At 38.8% G+C, this 18,564-nt stretch overlaps 1 protein-coding gene across 2 annotated transcripts; it reads right to left on the bottom strand.

Annotated features, from left to right (window-relative positions):
• Nucleotides 1–689: 689 nt before the first annotated feature.
• Nucleotides 690–17,554, bottom strand: LOC131795124 (protein KIBRA). Of its 2 annotated transcripts, none has more exons than XM_059112694.2 (20): nucleotides 17,147–17,554; nucleotides 13,202–13,242; nucleotides 12,824–12,892; nucleotides 11,064–11,158; nucleotides 10,491–10,547; nucleotides 9,894–10,076; nucleotides 8,970–9,227; nucleotides 8,066–8,359; nucleotides 7,676–7,848; nucleotides 7,092–7,572; nucleotides 6,019–6,540; nucleotides 5,514–5,585; nucleotides 5,200–5,280; nucleotides 4,898–5,023; nucleotides 4,201–4,500; nucleotides 3,636–3,788; nucleotides 3,302–3,412; nucleotides 2,959–3,096; nucleotides 2,544–2,617; nucleotides 690–2,205 (listed from the first exon to the last, which is right to left on the bottom strand). In XM_059112694.2, the coding sequence occupies exons 1-20, from the start codon at nucleotides 17,272–17,274 to the stop codon at nucleotides 2,127–2,129; spliced, it is 3,435 nt and encodes a 1,144-aa protein (XP_058968677.1). In that variant the 5' UTR covers nucleotides 17,275–17,554; the 3' UTR covers nucleotides 690–2,126. The 2 variants fall into 2 exon arrangements, with proteins under 2 accessions (XP_058968677.1, XP_058968678.1); XM_059112695.2 differs by having other exon boundaries at nucleotides 3,302–3,409.
• Nucleotides 17,555–18,564: the final 1,010 nt, after the last annotated feature.

Below are 18,564 nucleotides of genomic sequence, written 5' to 3'. Positions count from 1 at the left end.
AATTGAAAATAATGACAATTACGCTTAAACTGTCCGCGCCCAGCTGTAACCGACAAAAGTCGTTTCCAGGACTTCTCCATGCGGACGATCGGACTCAAAATGATAAACAGTCACACTAATATATCCTTTACTGAACACTCTGTTGCGAAAAAACCTTCTGAGTCAGCACGCCCCTTGCCGGTGGTCCAGGCCACTTTTCTAAGTAAATGCTTTGAGAACTTACTGCTATTCTAATTATGGCTGTTGGTTCCAAGGTTCCAAGGTTCCAAGGTTCCAAGGTTCCAAGATTTCAAAGTTAGTCTCCACGATAACCGTGGCATGTTTTGTTGATGTGCCCACTGTATATCCCTCTAAATACCGCAGAAAGCAGCACATATCACATACGAAACTAGCTATAGCCTAATGACATAGAGTTCTTTAAGTTCAATGATAGAGCATTGGAGCGCGGAATCCCAAAATCTGGGTCACCATTTTTCGTGGGGTACACAATTCTGTCGTCTTACGCTCAGTATTATGTCCTAAAAAAGGGGGGGAAGGGGGGGAGGGGGGGGGAGGAAGTGTTACTCCTCGTCGCTTCACGCAAAGAAATTGCGATAAGCTCCAGCTGGGTGGGCCATTTAACTCAACTACAGCCTTCACTCCAGGTGATCGAAAGAATGGTGTTAGAATAACAAAACGGTAAACGATCGTACGTAAAATAATGCTTTCTCCTTTATTAACCTATGTCGTTTTCTAGAGAAACGAACGATTTTATATACCAAACAACACGACCTAAGCTGGTCATTTAACTATGAGGGTACTCCACAGAATATAATGCCTTATATATTAAAATATTATTCTTCAAAAATGGAATATATAAGTGTATGAAGGTAATAAATAAGTATATACAGCCCATGTATGAACAAATTTTGGTATACAATTATTTTTTTCACGAAATTACCGGGTCGGGGTCTATCTGTATATGATTTTATGGCGTCACATTAATTATTTTTTAGTTTCCTTTAGTTATTTTGTTAATATGTCTTAGTTTTGGGTTGCATAATATTGAGAGCTTCTCTGTGAAAAGATATATTGTCAGTGATTTTGACTTAAAACTTTTTAACCACGACATTCTGCATCAGCGACATGGAACCTTCACCGCCTCAGCACAGCTCTTACCAAGAAAAAGGTAAAAGATCCTACCAGTTTGACATTCGAAAATATTCCCCCTTTTTTTTTTTCGAAAATTAAGTATTTAGGCCAATGGAATCGAAAGGGTTTAGCCCTTGACGGAGTTATTCTCAGCCTCATCATCAGGGCGAGGCCACAGCAGGGTCGTTCATTCGAAAAAGAGCTAATAGACATAGGTAGCAAGACTCGTTTTGACAACGAGGCCAGAGCTTAACCAGAAAAAGGCTTTCGGCTGACGCAATATTACAAACATATAGTACAAAGCTAACTCTGCGGTCAAGTTAAAAAAAGACGTTTGAATATTATATTACAAATTGTTAGAAAACGCGCGTTGCAACTGGAGGTAGCAAAGTTATAAAAATACGAACTTTAGCCTAACCCTTTACCCCCTGACATCAGTAGGCATATTCTCCTTACTTTTCTTCATATATTTCCAAAGAGGCTGACAAGGAGAATTTGTGTAACAGTCAAGAGCTGCTTTAGTTGGTGATCATCTCCTCTGTTCTCATAACTTTCATGTTTGATTCAGGGATGATATGGTAAGGAGAAATTAGATGCTGGTCACTCTTAGGGGCTAAAAGATTAAGGTTTCTTCTATTAGAGAGTTTTCCTCTTTCACAGCAACAGGTATAATTTAAGCTACTTTTTGAAAGTTCTTGGTCAGTTTATACAAAAATCGTTAGTTTTAATACTAACAAAAAGAACTACCTAGAAGATTTGCAACTAATCACCAGCTGAAATGGTCGTCGATGTGTGCCAGGATGTGTTCCAGAGCTGTTTTAGTCTTGTTTTTGTTCGCCTTTGCATACTTTTGTCGAATTCTTTGGAAGGTACCACTTTCATTTGGTTCTCCTGTCGTTTGCTGCACGTCAATTTCATTCAAATAACTCCAGTGAAGATAAATTCAATATTTCTGAAGCTTGAATGTTTCTTCTTTCCTCATTGCAATGAGCGCTTTACACCCAATGAGTGTCATTAGCGTTTGAATTCCCGGGCGACTTAGCTTGCTTATTATGCAAAGGGCTGAATCTGTCTCTACAAAAAAAAATCAACAACAACAAACTAATGAGTAACAATCACAGTTTGAACCCAGTGGTAAAGGTAAACATCAGAGCTTGACAGAGTGACATTTCTGAGGATTTCAAGGTCCCATACCCCAGATCTCAAGGCCACTACAAACTAAACTATGTTTTGCCTCTGGACATGAAAATTTTAAGATATTCTTTCTTGTTGAACAATAGTCTTGAGACAAATTTTCAAAGACCTTAAAGTTCTTTGTGCAGTTTTGAAAACGAGTTGGCTCAGAAACCCCAGAGATTTGAGCTTGATTCTGATTGGCTAAAACGTCGCTTCGAACCAAGAAACCCTCTTACCTAAAGGCCTTGTGGCTTCTTCTCGAGTAAGGACTTCTACCTCGATGTCCAGGCATGGTGAGACTTCTGAAGGCCTGCAAACAACGGAGACAAGGTCAAAACGAGTGTTTTGGTGTTTCAGATCCTGCTTGACGCAACTATCGTCCGAGTGTGAAATTGAAAAGTTACCTAATGATTTCGGTGACACCAAACGATGAGAACTTCCAAGTGGCGCGCTCTTAAGAATTTGTTTAAGTCTATTCAAAATACATCGTGGTTTACAAAGTGAAGACGGTGGATCGAAATTCTGTGGAGTCACGCTGTGTAATAGAACTCGTTTTTTGTGCTTTTGTTTACGGTTTTTCCAAGGTAAACGTTTTCAAAGGAATAAATGTGAGTCAGTCTGTGTAAAAACTAGGTGATTCTATCGACTCACCTCTACATCTCTGAGGAGAGCCTGAAATTCTTCGCTCTCCTCCATTGATTTTGGAATTTCGGTGCATCCTCCGTCAATTGCCTCCTCGATTCGTTTCTTCAGCTGCGACAACCTTCGAATATCATCGTTTACCTGCAGCTAAACACACGTTATTAAGCCACGTTAGTCTCTCCGATGTGAGACACAATAATCTCCTCACACTCCTAAGGTCGTGCAACCGCTGCGAAATTTGCAAATCGACTCCCTAGATAACTCGTTCCTATGCTTCGCATATCTACGAGTAAAAAGTGCTTGTCATGCATGTAATCAGAAAGTTTTAAAAACGCATTTGAAATACACCTACCTGTTTGGCTTTAGAGGCTTCTAGCTGGAATTCAAGGTCCACAGCCGCCCGAGCATCAAGATGATTTAACTGTTGATACTGTTGTATTCCTTGCCATGACATTGGGCGCTGCTGGTGGAAAAAAAATTCTAAGTTATAACTCACGGCAAATGGCAACCCCCTTGAGGGCTTAGTTAAGCAAAGTGTAAGTCTGCTATAGCCACAAGCCTGTTGCAGAGCCTATCAAGTTCAGCACCAATACTGGTAGATGCACCACGCCTTGCACCTTTCACCACCTTAATCACCACTTATTACATCCTTTCGTTAGCTTTCGTTGATATTAACTTATAATCACCTTTTTCCTTCTCATGCTGGTCCTTTCCACAGACATTCTCACAAATGGGCTGGCCTCCGTTTTCCGCGTGGTACAGTCCGAGTTACTGCGATTAAGAGTAATGTCACCAACCAGCCGACTCAAAGGCATCATGTGAAGCTCATCGAATTCTCCCTAAAAAAAAGTAATATAATGTCGGTTTTAAATTGAGTATTAGAAGAAGGAACCAAAGACCAGTTAGATGCAAAGACAATCGCAATCGCCTCCTATTCAAATGCACTGTACAACAACTATGAGCTGTTTTCTTTGACCATCACGCGAGCTTTCCCGTCTTAAATGGCGTTCTTTTTTTTACGCAGCCTTCAGCTCTGGTAAATGGGTGACACGACTTGCCTGCGCTGGCATGTTGGCATTTTTTTGTTTTCGTGAGTTTTATAGACGAATAGCCCACGCCAAGTAAGCTCAGCAGTTCGCAGTTTCAACTAGCCGCTGTAAAGGCCTAGGTTTAGTTTAACCACAGTGCAGCTCCAGACTCGTCTTGTGCAACATGTTTGATTTTAACAATAACCACAATATTTGAACTTACGTGGCCTTGGAACGACAGCGGTTGAGGATCAGAAAACTTTCTCGAATACTTCGACTTCAGCATGTTGGGTCTGGGCCGAGCTACAGGTGATCTATCGAAGTCACTGTCTCTGTCCTGTAGAGAGCCTCCACTGATGACACTATCACCTTGAGACTGCGCTCTTTCTACCGGCCTTCCAGCGGTGCGCTTTCGAACGGGTAGACTTTCCACACCCTCGTTAAGTACTTCTTGACTCACTGATCTACAAGGGATACGCTCGAATCCAACCGCTGACTCCAGGCTTAATGTTGAGCCTTCGCACTGAAAAATAGAAAGAAAGGAAGATGCATTAGCAATACATGTCTGACTTGAAGAAACGTATCACCATTATTGGATGTACAAATTATTTTCCACAGTTTTTGCCTGATTGGCTCTACAGATGGTTTTACGACTAAGGCCTTGACATCAAGCCGTAAAAATGATCAAAAGAGATCTGGCTATCTCTGAAAAAGTGTTTCATCTCTAAATTCCGCATCGAAAGTAGTATATTAACGACTTGCTTCTGCACGGAAATATTTTCAAAAAAATATTCTCCACAAAGCCACAATTCACTCAGGTTGATTAATGGTTAATTAATCAGATTAACCAACTTTTTCAGTTTTTGTCTGGACTTCGTCTATGCACACAAAATCATTCAGATTTATTCGTCTATACTCACCCATGAGTTGGGTCGTAAGTTGCCTCTCTTTGGCTCACAAACGCAGTCCATCGAGAGCGAACCAATCGCAGGCGTCATGGTATTTATCTTTCCATGTTGATACTTCGCAGCTGCCGACTGGAAGAACTGTTTACAAATAATTAAAGTATTACCCTTATGACTACGAGCGTGGCTAGTGTTGGATGCTATTTTGTCGTATTCATCCTCTTTAAAAGTAGAGAAATTAGTTTTATCAACTGAGGTGATAAAACCAACTAATTAGTCTAACTCATGACGATCATTTGACTTATGTGTCAACTTACCGCAAAACTCAATAAGTTATACCATCGAAATTTGACAGGAGTTTGGCTATTGAAATCCGCAAGGCTGATCTGCGTCCCACCCTGAAATTCAATAAGAAGAAGTTGTTAGAAAAACCTTTCAGTGAAAGAATGTTCCAATGGTATCATAGTCAGACCAATTTCTCAAAACTAATTAACAAGGAACTGACGAGCAGCAAGGAAGAAGAATTACTAACTAAATCAGATCCTGAGAGTTAAAGTTTACAGCGTTGACATATTTTTATGCACAAATACTGAGTTTTTTTGCATTTTTTGACCAAGAAAGTTAAACTCACCAGAAGCTCTTCCGTTTGAAAGCTGGATCTAACGAGGAGGTTCACCTGGAGAGTCTTACTTGTCAGTTTGCTCTGCTCAAGGAAAAAAAACAGTGATATGTTGAATTAATTTCCTTCTAGAGCACAACTCTACCATCACAAATGCAGGATACAACAGGCTAGGGCAGGAAATGAGAACACCTCTATAACATAAAAAAAACCCAGGAAATACAGAGAGAGCAGGGAGAGAAATTTGTTACTCGCTATTCAATTAATCAATTACGGAGTCAGCAAGTCAGTGAGTCATTCTGCCAGGCAAGCGATAAGTCAGGGATTTCTACAGTCTGTCAATCCGCAAGTCAGAAAGTCAATCAGAAATTCAGAAAGTCAGTCAGAAAGTCAGTGAGTGAAACAGTCAGTTAGTCAGTCAGTCAGTCAGGGGTCAGTCACTCAAGAAGCGGTCATTCAAATCATCAGGCAGCCAGTTAATCAATCAGTGATCAGTCGGTCAGATCTGTCTTCTTACCTCGGGAACCGGAATATGAAACTGTTCCTCAAACACAGGATTGTCTTGGTAATCACAACGCTTCGTTTCCAAAACGCAGCTTTCACTAGGCGAACTCGGCAACAAGACGGCTTTTGCGAACACTTCTTTATTCTGTGTGGTGTTGCCAAGAGCCTTCAAACCCTTTGCTTGATCGATACACACGATCAGAGCTTCGCGATCAACATCGTATGAGAGTCCTAGTTTCATTTGCGCCGTGTCCACACTGTCTTCGTCGAAGTCTCCTCTCTGGGTAGCTTTCAGGTTTTCTTGGGATGCGTCAAAGACTCCGCTATCAGCCGCCACGGATTCGTCCGAAGGCGCTGCAGTTACGGGCCTTGTCCCAGTTGGTGGAAGATGGACCTCGCATCGTCTCAGCGGAAGCGACGGAATGCCTTCCGTGATTGGAGACATAGGCGTAAAAGGAAAATTGTTAATCGATTCGTTAGACTTAGAGTCTGCGGTCAACAGACGAAGTCGCTGCTGAACTGGGATTCCGTCGGCCTGAAATGACAGAAGATAAGAAAGTCAGTGATAAATACTTAGGGCACTAGTGCGCTACAAAGTTTTCCTTGTCAAGTTTTGACTTAAAAAGGGTTTATTTCCATTGTCACGTTGACCGAAAAAAAAAATCATAACCAGTAAGCATTTACGATTCTCTTTGGCTATAACCTGATATACGAGGTTCCGAACTCTTGCCAAAAGAAAACGTGTTTGTAACAAAATTTGACTGAATTTAATCTGCCGAGGTAAGCACCAAAAGGGAGCGAAAATCTACTTTGGCAAGTTTTTCTTATAAATAGTCGTACACAAGTTTTCTTTGCTGATGAATTTAAGAAAAAAGTTTTCATTCCCAAGTTTATTTAGTGGGCAAAATTGCATGCGTCAAAGTGTGGCTTCACCTATGTCAAAGGGGCTAGCAGGAGTAGGGAAAGGTTAGGATATTTTTTCAACTTACACATTCACTTGGAATAAAGTTGGGCGTTTTCTCCGCGGACTTATGAACTGACTACTACCAGATGACTCCGCTTGAAAAATGAACGAATAAAACAAACCTGGGGTAAACAGCTCCTGTCGAGCTCTGTTCCATCCAGACATGTACTCTCTCCCTCCGTGGCTATGACACGAACGGTGGCCGGCGAATTCGTCGGAGAAAGATCGCTCGTACTCGGAGAAATCGGCGGCGATTGCGTAGACGAAATCGAGTCACGAGACGATAGCGAGACCTGCGACGAGTTGCTGGCGCTGGGGTGATTTGCTCTCCCGGATGTCGGCGTGTAACTTGTGGCTGCACCTGTTGTCCGTACTTCGTAGATCGGTTGACATGCCGGGTAAGTAGAAATTCCTTGAAGTAAATCCGTCACACGTTGGTGGAGCTCTCGGAGGTTGGGCATGTCGCCGCTATGACTCAGATCGGGATAGTTGAGCGAGTTCAAGGAGCCTCGGCTGGAAGCAGATAAGGATCCTCTGCTTCCGGACAAGGAGAGGGAGCCACGGCTTGAACACGAAGAAACAGATGGGGTGCTTCCAGAGATACTGCAAAACAAACCGCAATATTCAACATACCTGTGTTAGATCTAGGTGGAAATCATAAACTTAATGTGATTTATCTACAGTAGAAACCTAACACAAATCTCACTTTTTAAGCCGCATGTTCAGAAGGTTCGTTATCTTGGATTGCTCATCAAGCCGTCGAACTAACAGAGATTTCTCTGCTTGAAGTTGAATTCTATCAGCTGTGGCTCGATTAGAGACTTCTCTTGCGTGGCTGAGGTCAGCAGCCAGTCTGTCTTTCTCGTCCTCCAGCTTTTTCTGAAATAAAAAGCAGCACATCAATGTGAGCACTCTCAAATATGAACTCAAAGAAAAGTGCTCACAAAACCTGAAAAACTTATCGTAAGGAAAACGGTCTAAACCTCAATGGGATTGCAAGTAGGAGTGCTTGACTGCCTTCGCACATTTCTGTCAAAACACTTCTGTGTAAAAGATACGTGGACAATATTCTATGAAGCCTTCATGGTCAACTTACTTTTTCTCCTTCGCTTTTAACAAGAGAGTTTAGGCGACGAATTTCGTCAAGGAGAGTTTCCTTTTCTTGCAGAAGCATTGGCCTCGAATTATTATCGTCCGTCATTACTTGTGTAATTCGTTCGTCCAGACAAGTGATTTCACTTTGCAATTTTGATTCATTTTTCAATGCCTCTTTATATTCTGCCTTCAATTCTTGTTTATCTCGCACAGGGAGATGTCCAATGGCCGCATCTGAGCCAAGGTCCAAATGGGATCCAACTCTCATTTCCACTTCAGCTGAATCATCTTTGCCCTACACAGACGAAGGGTTTCCAAAATTAGAACGGCAATTTCACTATTTTCAACCTATCGCCCACACGCAACCTGATCACCGCGTCTTAACCTTTTACACTCTAACACTGATTGGTATTCACATTCTCCAAACTTTTCCCTTTACATTTCCTCTACTACTGACAAGGAGAATTTTTTAACAATCAAGATCGTCTTTTGTTGGAGCCGGGGATCATTTCCATAACGCTTGTGAACTAGATGAGTGATTCAGTGATATTGTAGGAAAAAATTCGACGCTTGTCACTCTCAAGGATCAAAGAGGTAAGCATTTTCCAAATCTTTTCGTTAGGTTCCCAACTGCTTTTCATGATACCTTCCCCTTCTCTGATTGGCCGAAATGTTCGTTTTGATTTCTTTGTTTCTGGTCTTACACTTCAAAACTCTATCAAAATAAGCCCTTGTCATAGAGCAAAGCTTGCAACAAACTTAGTTACGCACAAAGTTGCTGATTAATGCATGAAATAATTGATTTCACTCTCCCTTGGCTCAATTCTCACGAAGTAAAGGCATTTAACAACCTTACCACGGTTTCATTAAGCTTAATGTATCCCAAGATGGCTGTATGATCTTACCGTGTTCGCAGATTCAGACTGTGAAAGTTTATCCTTGAGTCTCAATAATGCCTCAATTAGCTCACTTTTCTCTTGTTCCTTGGAAAACAATATTCGTTCTGCACTTGTTATCTCCTCCACTAAACCCTGAACGTCCTCTTTCTTGCAGCCTTGACGGGAAGACAACTTCCTGTCAATTTTCTTTAACGTTTCGTATCCCTCTTCCCGCGCCTGGACTTCTCCAGAAACTGCCTCCATCTCGGCTTTGAGGACTTCAACCTGGGTTTACATAAGTCTTACAATTAACCCTTTCGCTTCAAAGATCTCGTGAGTAATTCTCCTACCTGTCTGCCATACAGTTCTTATGAAGTCAGTTCGGATAATTTAGTTCTAGATCAGCTTATAACCCCCTTAATAATATTCAGTCACTTCCAGTCATTTGTCTGCTTGATATTGTATTAATATTGTGAGGAGAAATTCTCTCCTGGTCACCCATAGGAGTAAAAGGGCTTTGTGTGAAAGAATTATTAACGATATTTGCATGTAAAACGGAATACTACAGCCTAACCAGTTATATGTACGACAATAACTACTATGCCCAGTGTTTAAAACTTGGAGTTTTGTTTTAAAGGTGGAAGAGTACTCATAAGAAACTTTGAGCTCTAGAAGGGAGATGGGGACGGAAGTTATCGGACAGGAATGGTATTTAACACAACGGACTTATTGGGTAAGCTTGATTACCAACCGCTGTTCAGGAAATGAACCCGTGGTCCTCCGTGCAGCGAAGACCGGAAAAGACGGCAGCCTACTTATCGCGTTGTTTACGATTTTGCTCCTTTTCGTTGTTTGTCATCTCTGCGTAAGTACCATTTCTGAGTCTCTTAGGTCTCAAAACAACTTCTTCTCAAGTTGATAATAAAAGTCCCTGTACAGAAAAAAACATACCCTCGATCTGGCTTGGGAAATCTCTTTCTTCAGCTGATTCACGTCGTATTTGCTTGCTATCGAGCTGACGGTTGAATTTGATGACGAAGAACTAAAGCTTCCTTGCTTGACATGTTGGCTGGTTTGTCCTTCTTTATCATTTCGTCTCTGCATCTTTTCAAGCTCTGACGTCCAAAATTGAACCTGTTGAAAAATGAAAGATGATTTTATTCGATGAATGACAAAGGCATACTCAGAAAAAATACTCGAGAGCACTCAGGAAATTGCTTCAGAAAAAATTCACATATCTAAACGGAACTTTTGCCTATTTTTCGCAACAACTTTACAATTCAAGCTGTCTGTGTTGTAAATTGTGCGATAAAATTGCTCTCCCATAACTGTGCTGCTGTTAAGTGTCATTAAAAAAAAAAAGAAACAAACTTTAAAAACTCTTACATCATCTGGAAACAAGTAGCACTAAAGCAATAAAAAACGAATAAGAAATATTAAGGAGTGAAAAAAATTTTTTAATTTATTCCAGAAACTTTAGATTTATCACAATATTTAATGTTTTATACATGATACGCATTCTCTCTCAAACAAAGAATCTTTTTGTACCTCTTCGCAAGCCAAATCTAGTCTTTTTTGCTTGACGTCTTTCATGTGCTGCTTTGCCTACAAATTGGAATTCACAAAATGTTTGTTAATGTCAAAAGGCGTTTTCTTCTCTTTACACATACCAAGAATTCTTGCTTTCTCTAAAAAGCAAAACAGCCTTTATGTGAAATTTAAATAAGTCCTTCACCCTAGCCTTGAAACAAATAAATTTGTCTATTTTTCATCAATTATCCCTTTTCATAAGGAAAAAACGAAGCATCTTATCATTTAACAATGGGAGCCTGTTCTTACTAAGGGTTTGAGAATTCTCATCATAAAATGGTAATGATAAGTGATAATCACTCAAACGACACTCAAGCAAATCATTACTTGACTTAAGGGTAGAAAAAACTCAAAACGTTTTGTGTTAATGAAACTAAGAAAAACAAATTCTCTATTTAGTTAATCCCTTTTATTACATGTAATTACTTTGTGTGCTCATGTGTTGGGTCATGTTCAGTTTTGTGAACAAACAAGTAAATAGCTTTCATACCAGTAATTTTTTACCCTTGAAAAACAGATTTTTTTCCTTACCGTCAAGTCTGATTGTACCATTACTAAATAATCACAGAGCATGGTTTCTCTCCTCTTCCGCCACTGTACTCTTGGATCTTCATGCTGTTGCGATCCTACTCAAGCAAACAAAGAATAAAAAAAAAATTGAACATCATGGACACACACTTTGTAAACAACTTGAATGAAATTGATTCAAAACATTCTTGTGTGTCCTGAATGCCTCCTGCAATCAGCCCAGTTTGTAAACACTCTTGAATCTGTGAGGGCAGGACCTTAAAAGATTACATAACACTATAGGATGTAAAAACGTTATGTTACTAAAAAATTGCCTCAGGCAAATTATGATCACCATTTCATTTTGCCTGAGGCTATTCCTGTGGTATGAATAAAACTTGAGAAATATATTGAGCACTTCATTAAAAGAGCTTGTTAATCAAATGGCATGCTTTGTTTGTTTGTTAAAACACTCCACTCTTCTCCACTTTGTTGAGTTTTTCATCAAAGTTTGACACAAACTCAACAAGAATATTAAGCAACAAGAATTAATTAGTAAAAAGGTTATCCTTTGTAAGAGACATCTAGGCTATATCAAAAGCATGATAAGTTCAAGGTATTGAAAGGAACTCATATTCAATGTCACAACCATTTTTTTTATAATAAAAAATGTTAAAAGCTGAAGGTGGAGGAGACATGAGATCCAAAGAATTGATAAACCAAGTACTCAACCAGAACAAATTTGCTAAAGAATGATTGAGATGCAGATGCTGGCAATTGATGACAAAAAACAAAATGATCAGGTTACATGATAAAAGGAGACAAAATATCTGCCAAACTGGAAATTATTGGTATGGCATATTTATGTATACATGTACTGGTATATGTTAGATCTGGCCTTGAATGTTCGAAGGGGGGATAATGCGATCCAATGGATAAATCTCTATCTGTTGGATAGTGCAGTATGTTTTGCTAACACTTATCCACTGGATAGCGATTTATTCTTTGGATAGAGTTATTTGCCCTTCAAGTAAGTAGGAACAAAAATACAAATCAGAACTTTACACAAATTTGTATCCATAAAAATGAAAAATAAAAACCAAAATTCTAGAACAGTTGATCATATGATCACCTTAATAGGAAGCATGGTGCCTTTCCATGCTAATTTCTATATGCAGCACAGCACTCAGCAGGGGAGACTCTCACATAAGATGTTGTGGAGAGGGAATCATCTTACTAAGTATAGCATTTTGCGATTCTTTTTAACAGAGTCATATTTGGCACTTTTTATTTTCCAGTGGAACATGATGTCAAACTCTTTTGTAATAGTACTAAAAGCATATGAAATTGTTAACGCCAATACTTTTACTTAAATATCATGAATTATGGATATGATCCTTGTCAAGAGAATACACATAAAAAGGAGACCCCTCTTTTTAGGACCATGTTTATCAGAGATTTTAGTCTTGCATAAGGTGTTCCAGCAAAAATACCCAAGCTTCTTGGAGTCAACTTTCTCTGTGGTTGCAAGTGAAGAGGGGATTGAAAAAAGCTCAAGCAACACCTGAATTTGAAATCTTAAGAGGCTAAATTTAAGTTTCCAGTGAATGTCCCCTTTGGTCTTCAGAATGATCCCAAAACCTTTCCCCTTGCCAAAATACAAAGTCCCCATTGAATTAATCAGTTCCTGAATAACTTGTGTGTATCCTGACATAATATGATCATTAAAAACTCTGTTAGGCATCATTATTAATAAAAAAAGAATATGTTAATGAAACTCTTACCTGTATTGTGATCAATAAAGTAACTTCCAAGAACTTTATCATCAAGTTCTTCCCAGCCAAATGGTAGTTCTGCAATATGAAGAAGACCAATTAGCATAATAACTACCTTTTTTGGTGGCACCATGCTACATACATGTATGCTAGAATCATGAATCAGTTTTTATGAAGTAATATTTATGCATATGAGAGAAGCTACAAAACGGTGTGTTCCAGAAGGTCAAAGTCTACTTAAAAACAAAACCTGAGTAATCACAACTATGCAATATTTATGACATCTGGGAAACTCTGAACAACTAGTTTGAAATTTGGCCTCTCTGAGACCAGGATTTTGTTGATCCAGGGGAATGGGAGTGCATAAAAAAAAGTTCAAAAGCTTACCATTTCCTACACAATCAGCAAAAGTCAATGGCTTTGTTAACCTGAAACAAAGAAATGAGGATTGAGACAGTTACAAGAGTGCTGGGGTTCTTCCCTCCCAGTTAATTCCCAATGGCTAAATAATCATTTAACAACTGAAAGGGAAACAGGTTACCCATCACACTGAGTAAACAGCAGAAAGAGGGAGGGAAGGGGGGAACTGTCTGGACAATGAGCTGCCACTCCTCACAACTCTGCAAGTTCATGCTCAAAGCACAGCCACAAACGCCCCAAATGAAGAGCACATGGAATTCAGACGCATGCGCATATGTGAAAAAACTGCTGATCCTCTTTGTTGTTAACTCTCATTAGGTAATTGTAAATATCGTTCTTGGAGCTAGAATTTTGGTGTCTCCAAATTACTCATGAGTTTAAAAAGATCAAAAGCCACTGACCAGCTGACAGCATCAAAAACATATGAAGTTTATGTATAGAAAAAAATATTGCTGTTAATGATCAATGATCTTACAGCTGCAGAGACTTGCAAATGGAACAATTCTTTAATTGAAAAATTAAATTAGTAAAAAAAAAATAGTGAGTTAAAATTAATTAGTAAAAAAATAGTAATCTTGTATAAATATCAAAAGCCCAACACTAAAAGAGTGCATCTGGAAGATACAACTAACAAAGAATTTTACATATGTCATTTTCCTTTCAATGCATAATAAGCAATTGATTTCTAAGGGCAAAGAACAAAACTAAGCAATCAGATTATGCTGCATCCAAATCCGTGATCAGAAGTATTCAATAATTTCTTGCTCATTTGACTAGTACTCCTGCTGGTTGTGAGTAAAAGGAAAAAAAAATTTATCTTTCTGAGGTTTGGGGTAAATGCCTATTTGAGAAATGAAGCTGACTTTGGGCAATTAAGACCACACTGAATGCCAGACATGTTGTGCTAATTATTAGGAATATATTATAAACACCATGCTTTTCATCTTTCATGTGCTTCCACCTGTTGCAAAAAACAACACTCTTCTGCTAGATTATGAGCTTACAAAAATCCTCTCAACATTCTGTACACATTTAAGAACTCTGAAATATCTAAAAATACCATGATAATATAGCAGTACACACTTCATATCACAAATATTTTTTTAAAAGGTATTTGCGGTACTTAAGAACCTTCTAGAAGTTTAACTCAGTTAGCGCAAAATTAATGGGTTTCAATCAAACAATGCATGCCTGGGGTGCTTTCTCTGAGGATCAAGGTATACCATCTAATCACATGTTCACTGATAAAATCTTAACATCTTTCACTTCTGTCCAGATAAGAATTATAGAAACACATACAGGGAATATTTTGTCCAATATAGCCCAAATATTTCATCCTTGGGAAAAAAGGGCAATAACTGACAACAAACCCAAATGAACATTATTATTCTGAATAAATAACAGACACACAATCGCTGTGAGACACGGAAAAAACAAAGTTACATACAGAATTATCTTCTTGGATTGTGTTTACATAAACTTCTGTTCCATTAGAGACAGCTACAATATCTGCTTGCATTTAGAGTGTAACGTGTGTACATTCACTAGGCTTTTAGTCTCAAACTAACAATGTTACAAAGTCCATTGAGTCATTAATTACCCTTTTTACTATCTCTAAGAAGTCAATCAATAATGATGAAATTGGACTAATGACATCAAATACAATTCTGTGCTCGTGGTATTGAACTGTCCATTCAACATAGTAACTCCTTCTTCCACATATAACGTTTTGTGTCATATGGGGATTCGCACAAAATTGGGAAAAACAATGTCCTCAAAAATAAGTAAACAGGAATTTTAAATCCAATAAGAACCAAAATAAAATCCACATACCTTGAATACATTATGAGCATAATAAATTGCTTATACCACCTGGTGCCATGACCTAACTAGTGAACCACATCTCTTGTTCACCTCCATCATTGAAAGAGTGAATTGTAACATGTGACAAAAATATAGCTTAGTTTGTTCCTGTTTATTTCACACTTTACTCCTTGATGGAGCTTGGAAAACAATCTCCTAAACTATCTTTTAAATCCCATCAAATAAATGTCAATGATTTTAATTAATCTTATTTTGTTTAACAAAACAACAGCTTTACAGGCATTGGAAGTCATGGAATGGACCTCAAAAGCCACAGACATTGTCTGAGTGTTTTGAAATTTGGCAGAATTCTCACCATAACACTGTTGGCCAATGCATTAAAACATTATGCCCAATGCTTGACCAAGATATATCTTATATGGGAGAAACAGATTAAATAATTCAAATCTGTTGGCATAGTGCCCAAATTAAAGAGGCATGTCAAATTCCTGTGTTAAAAAATTATTCAGTAGCACATCTTGTATGATTTCCTTCAAAAAATTACAACAGAAGGAAAAAATAAATACTAATCACTGACGCAAACAAGGTCACAGTCAAACCGGAGTATAATTTGAGCTATAAGAAATGTCATGTTGAATAAAAAAGGAAACATAGTTTCTGAGTTTGAATTCATTTGTCATTAAAACAATACTAGTAAACAGTAGGTATAGTTTTCGAGTTTATAAAATAAGACACACTTTGCAGGTTCAATACTGATGTGAACTTAAATTTCTCTGTTTTCTTTTCGATGGCATGCAGCCGATATGCAATTTCGCCTCGCCATTATCGAAAATTATACAGACATACCCTCTCAAGCAATTGCTACGACAAGCAGAAACTCAGAAAAAAAAGTAAAATCTGGCGAGCTCCTCTAAAGTTGAAAACTAAAACCGAGAAGCGGTGGCAAAACTTCGCGTAAAACGTGGCCGATACGAAACAATTTGAGACACAATTTGTTATTTTTAGACGTGGGTAACGTGTTATGATAAGCCTTCATTAAAAATATATGTTGTTACGGCTTATGTCCCATGCGTACTTACATCAGGGGTCTCTTAGAGAATCAATGAAAACGTTAGAACATATCCAAAACAAAAAGGAATATTCCTTGCCTAGAGTTTGGTTCATAGGCTAAATCCCATTTATACCTTGAAAAAGACATAGCGAGCAATCCAGTGATATAGGGTGAGAACTCAAAGTCGCGAGGGATTTTATTTCACTGGCTGTCGCTTCCCTAGAAACAGTTATAAATGCACAAGTAGACACCAGTAAAGAGAGCTATCTTCTCACGCAAAAATCCTGAAACCTGACGTTAAATATGCGAAACTACCCGAAAAACGACGTTGAAAGTAACGAATAATAGTTATCGTATTAAGCCATTTCGGGTATTAAATATAAGCTCACTTTGACGAACCAAGGTATTCTTCCAGCACTTTACTGTCGAAGACTAGTACGAACTTTGCGTTGATAAGTTCACGCAAGGCTCACAACTTTTCCGAACCAGAGACAAAATTCTTGGTCTCTAAACGAATGGAACCGATAAAACGGTCGATTTATCCATTTTACTCATAAAAAGGTTTCTACATAGCTTAAATATTTGGGATGAAGCTCAAACGGAAGAATGGAGCGAGTATGGTTGGAAACGATGCACGCTAGACAACCTTTACTTGAGCTTCAAAGCAATCGCGATAGTTTTGGCTTGAAGATAGAAAGTAGAAATCACATATAAAATATTGGAACGCACTTTAATGGGCAATCTACTCCGTTTAAATCGTGTACATCGCCAGTAATGAGTGAATTCCATAAAAAATAGCATTAATACTTGGGGGATAACAGACATACACATAGTATTGCAGAACGCCGCGAGATCAGAAACCCTTTTCGCCGAAGAAGCGGCCATTTGCCTTAAAAAGAAACTGTAAGATGTTCGAATGATGATTCTGCAAGCCATATGGAGCAAATGACCGCTTGCGCTTCGGGAAAATACAATCGAAAACTAGGTTCGACCTACATACTTGCTACGGTTCGCTAACCGCTGTATTTATTACTTACCTATCTCGCGGATCGACCCATGAAGTTCGTTTAGTGTTGTGATCGATGTAATAAATTCTTCCATCGAAGTCTTTCGCTTCTTCCCAACCTAGTGGAAGCGGTACTTCGCATGTTTTCTTCTTTGGCATGGCGTTTCAGCCACACTTTGCAACCCTACTCATCTACCAGCGTCCATGTTTAGCTCACTGTGGTCACACTACAGCGGTTTCTCGATGATTTGAATTCGTCAATTTCGCGGCCATGTCAGTTTCATTAGCATTGTCCCATAGTTGAAATTCCGTGTCACACATTAAACCACAAATCCCGCTAAAACGAGGGCCAAATTCATAAAAACCCGTAAGATTTCGCCTCCATATGCATGCGAGCCCTCTAAATTATTTCGAGTCAGTCTAGTATTTGGACAATTTATTTTCCTGCAGATCGACGTGTTTGATATATGCATTGTTTGAGCAAATAAACCAATAAGAAGCTTGCTCTTATAATAGCGCTCGATATATTGTATGCGGTTAAAATCTTTGGAATACTTTGCCTATGTAATTCTCCGCCCCTGTTGTGTGGTAATTGTTACGAGACAAGCTTGATTGGTCTATTGGATTGCGCGCTATTATTGTCTTAGATTTTGACAGCTCTCTTGTGCCATCTGCAAAAAATTCCGCGCGTGCAGAAAATTTCGCGCTGACAAGTCATGCCGGAATGCACTCTAAGAGCTTTATCTCGCGTGTCATCAGCAATGAAAGACGTTTTACAATGCAATTTCTTCTGTCCTCGTAAACATTGAACTTTATCAAAAAAAGTAAGATTCTTTGTCTTTTTCATTCTTTTATCTAACTTTCCATCGTGGCACGAGCTTGCATCACTTACCCCCCAAGGGAAATAAGAAACTTCCCTGGAATTTTTCATGTGATTACTATTTTCTTAGAATTAGAAAGCACGAGATATATTGGTCCCACTGAAAAGTGCAGAACCTATCGAGTATCACTCACTTTAGCCTAGTACTCTAAAAAAGATAAAGAAACCTCTTGATGATAAACTTCAAAGTTTAGCCGCACGTTCCGATCATGTTTTGAAACATTACACCAGTGAGAAAAGTCATGAAAGCATTTAATGATATCATTTGGAACTTTAGACCTTGAAAACAATTCTGTTTCATGAACAGGAGGAATACTTGCAACGATTCTTGTGACAACAACAGTGTTAACGTCGCTCAGGAAATGATATAAATAGTTACATATCCTTCTTTCAAAAATTCCTTCGTTTCTTTAATCATCAAGGGTCACTTGGGGTCAGGCCGGCCGGAACATTCGATCAAAACAATTCCTCAGTTCTCTCTCTTTGACCTCATCTCGCGCGAGTACTGGGGAAATTCAAGAATTCGTCCACCACTTCCGGTGCGAAACGCAGTACGTGATATCCAATGA

Source organism: Pocillopora verrucosa, chromosome 14 (assembly GCF_036669915.1).
Source record: "Pocillopora verrucosa isolate sample1 chromosome 14, ASM3666991v2, whole genome shotgun sequence".
Lineage (NCBI taxonomy): Eukaryota > Metazoa > Cnidaria > Anthozoa > Scleractinia > Pocilloporidae > Pocillopora > Pocillopora verrucosa.
This window is presented reverse-complemented; position numbering and strand designations above follow the sequence as displayed.

Bases quoted from the DNA above. Each gene is read 5' to 3' on its own strand.
- LOC131795124 (XM_059112694.2), bottom strand. From the start codon at position 17,274: ATGCCAAAGAAGAAAACATGCGAAGTACCGCTTCCACTAGGTTGGGAA. The intron at 5,281-5,513 runs GTGAGTTTAACT...ATTGAATTTCAG, and splicing joins TTCAAACGGAAGAGCTTCTG to GGTGGGACGCAGATCAGCCT. The intron at 2,206-2,543 runs GTAAGAGGGTTT...TTTTTTTTGTAG, and splicing joins AGAAGCCACAAGGCCTTTAG to AGACAGATTCAGCCCTTTGC.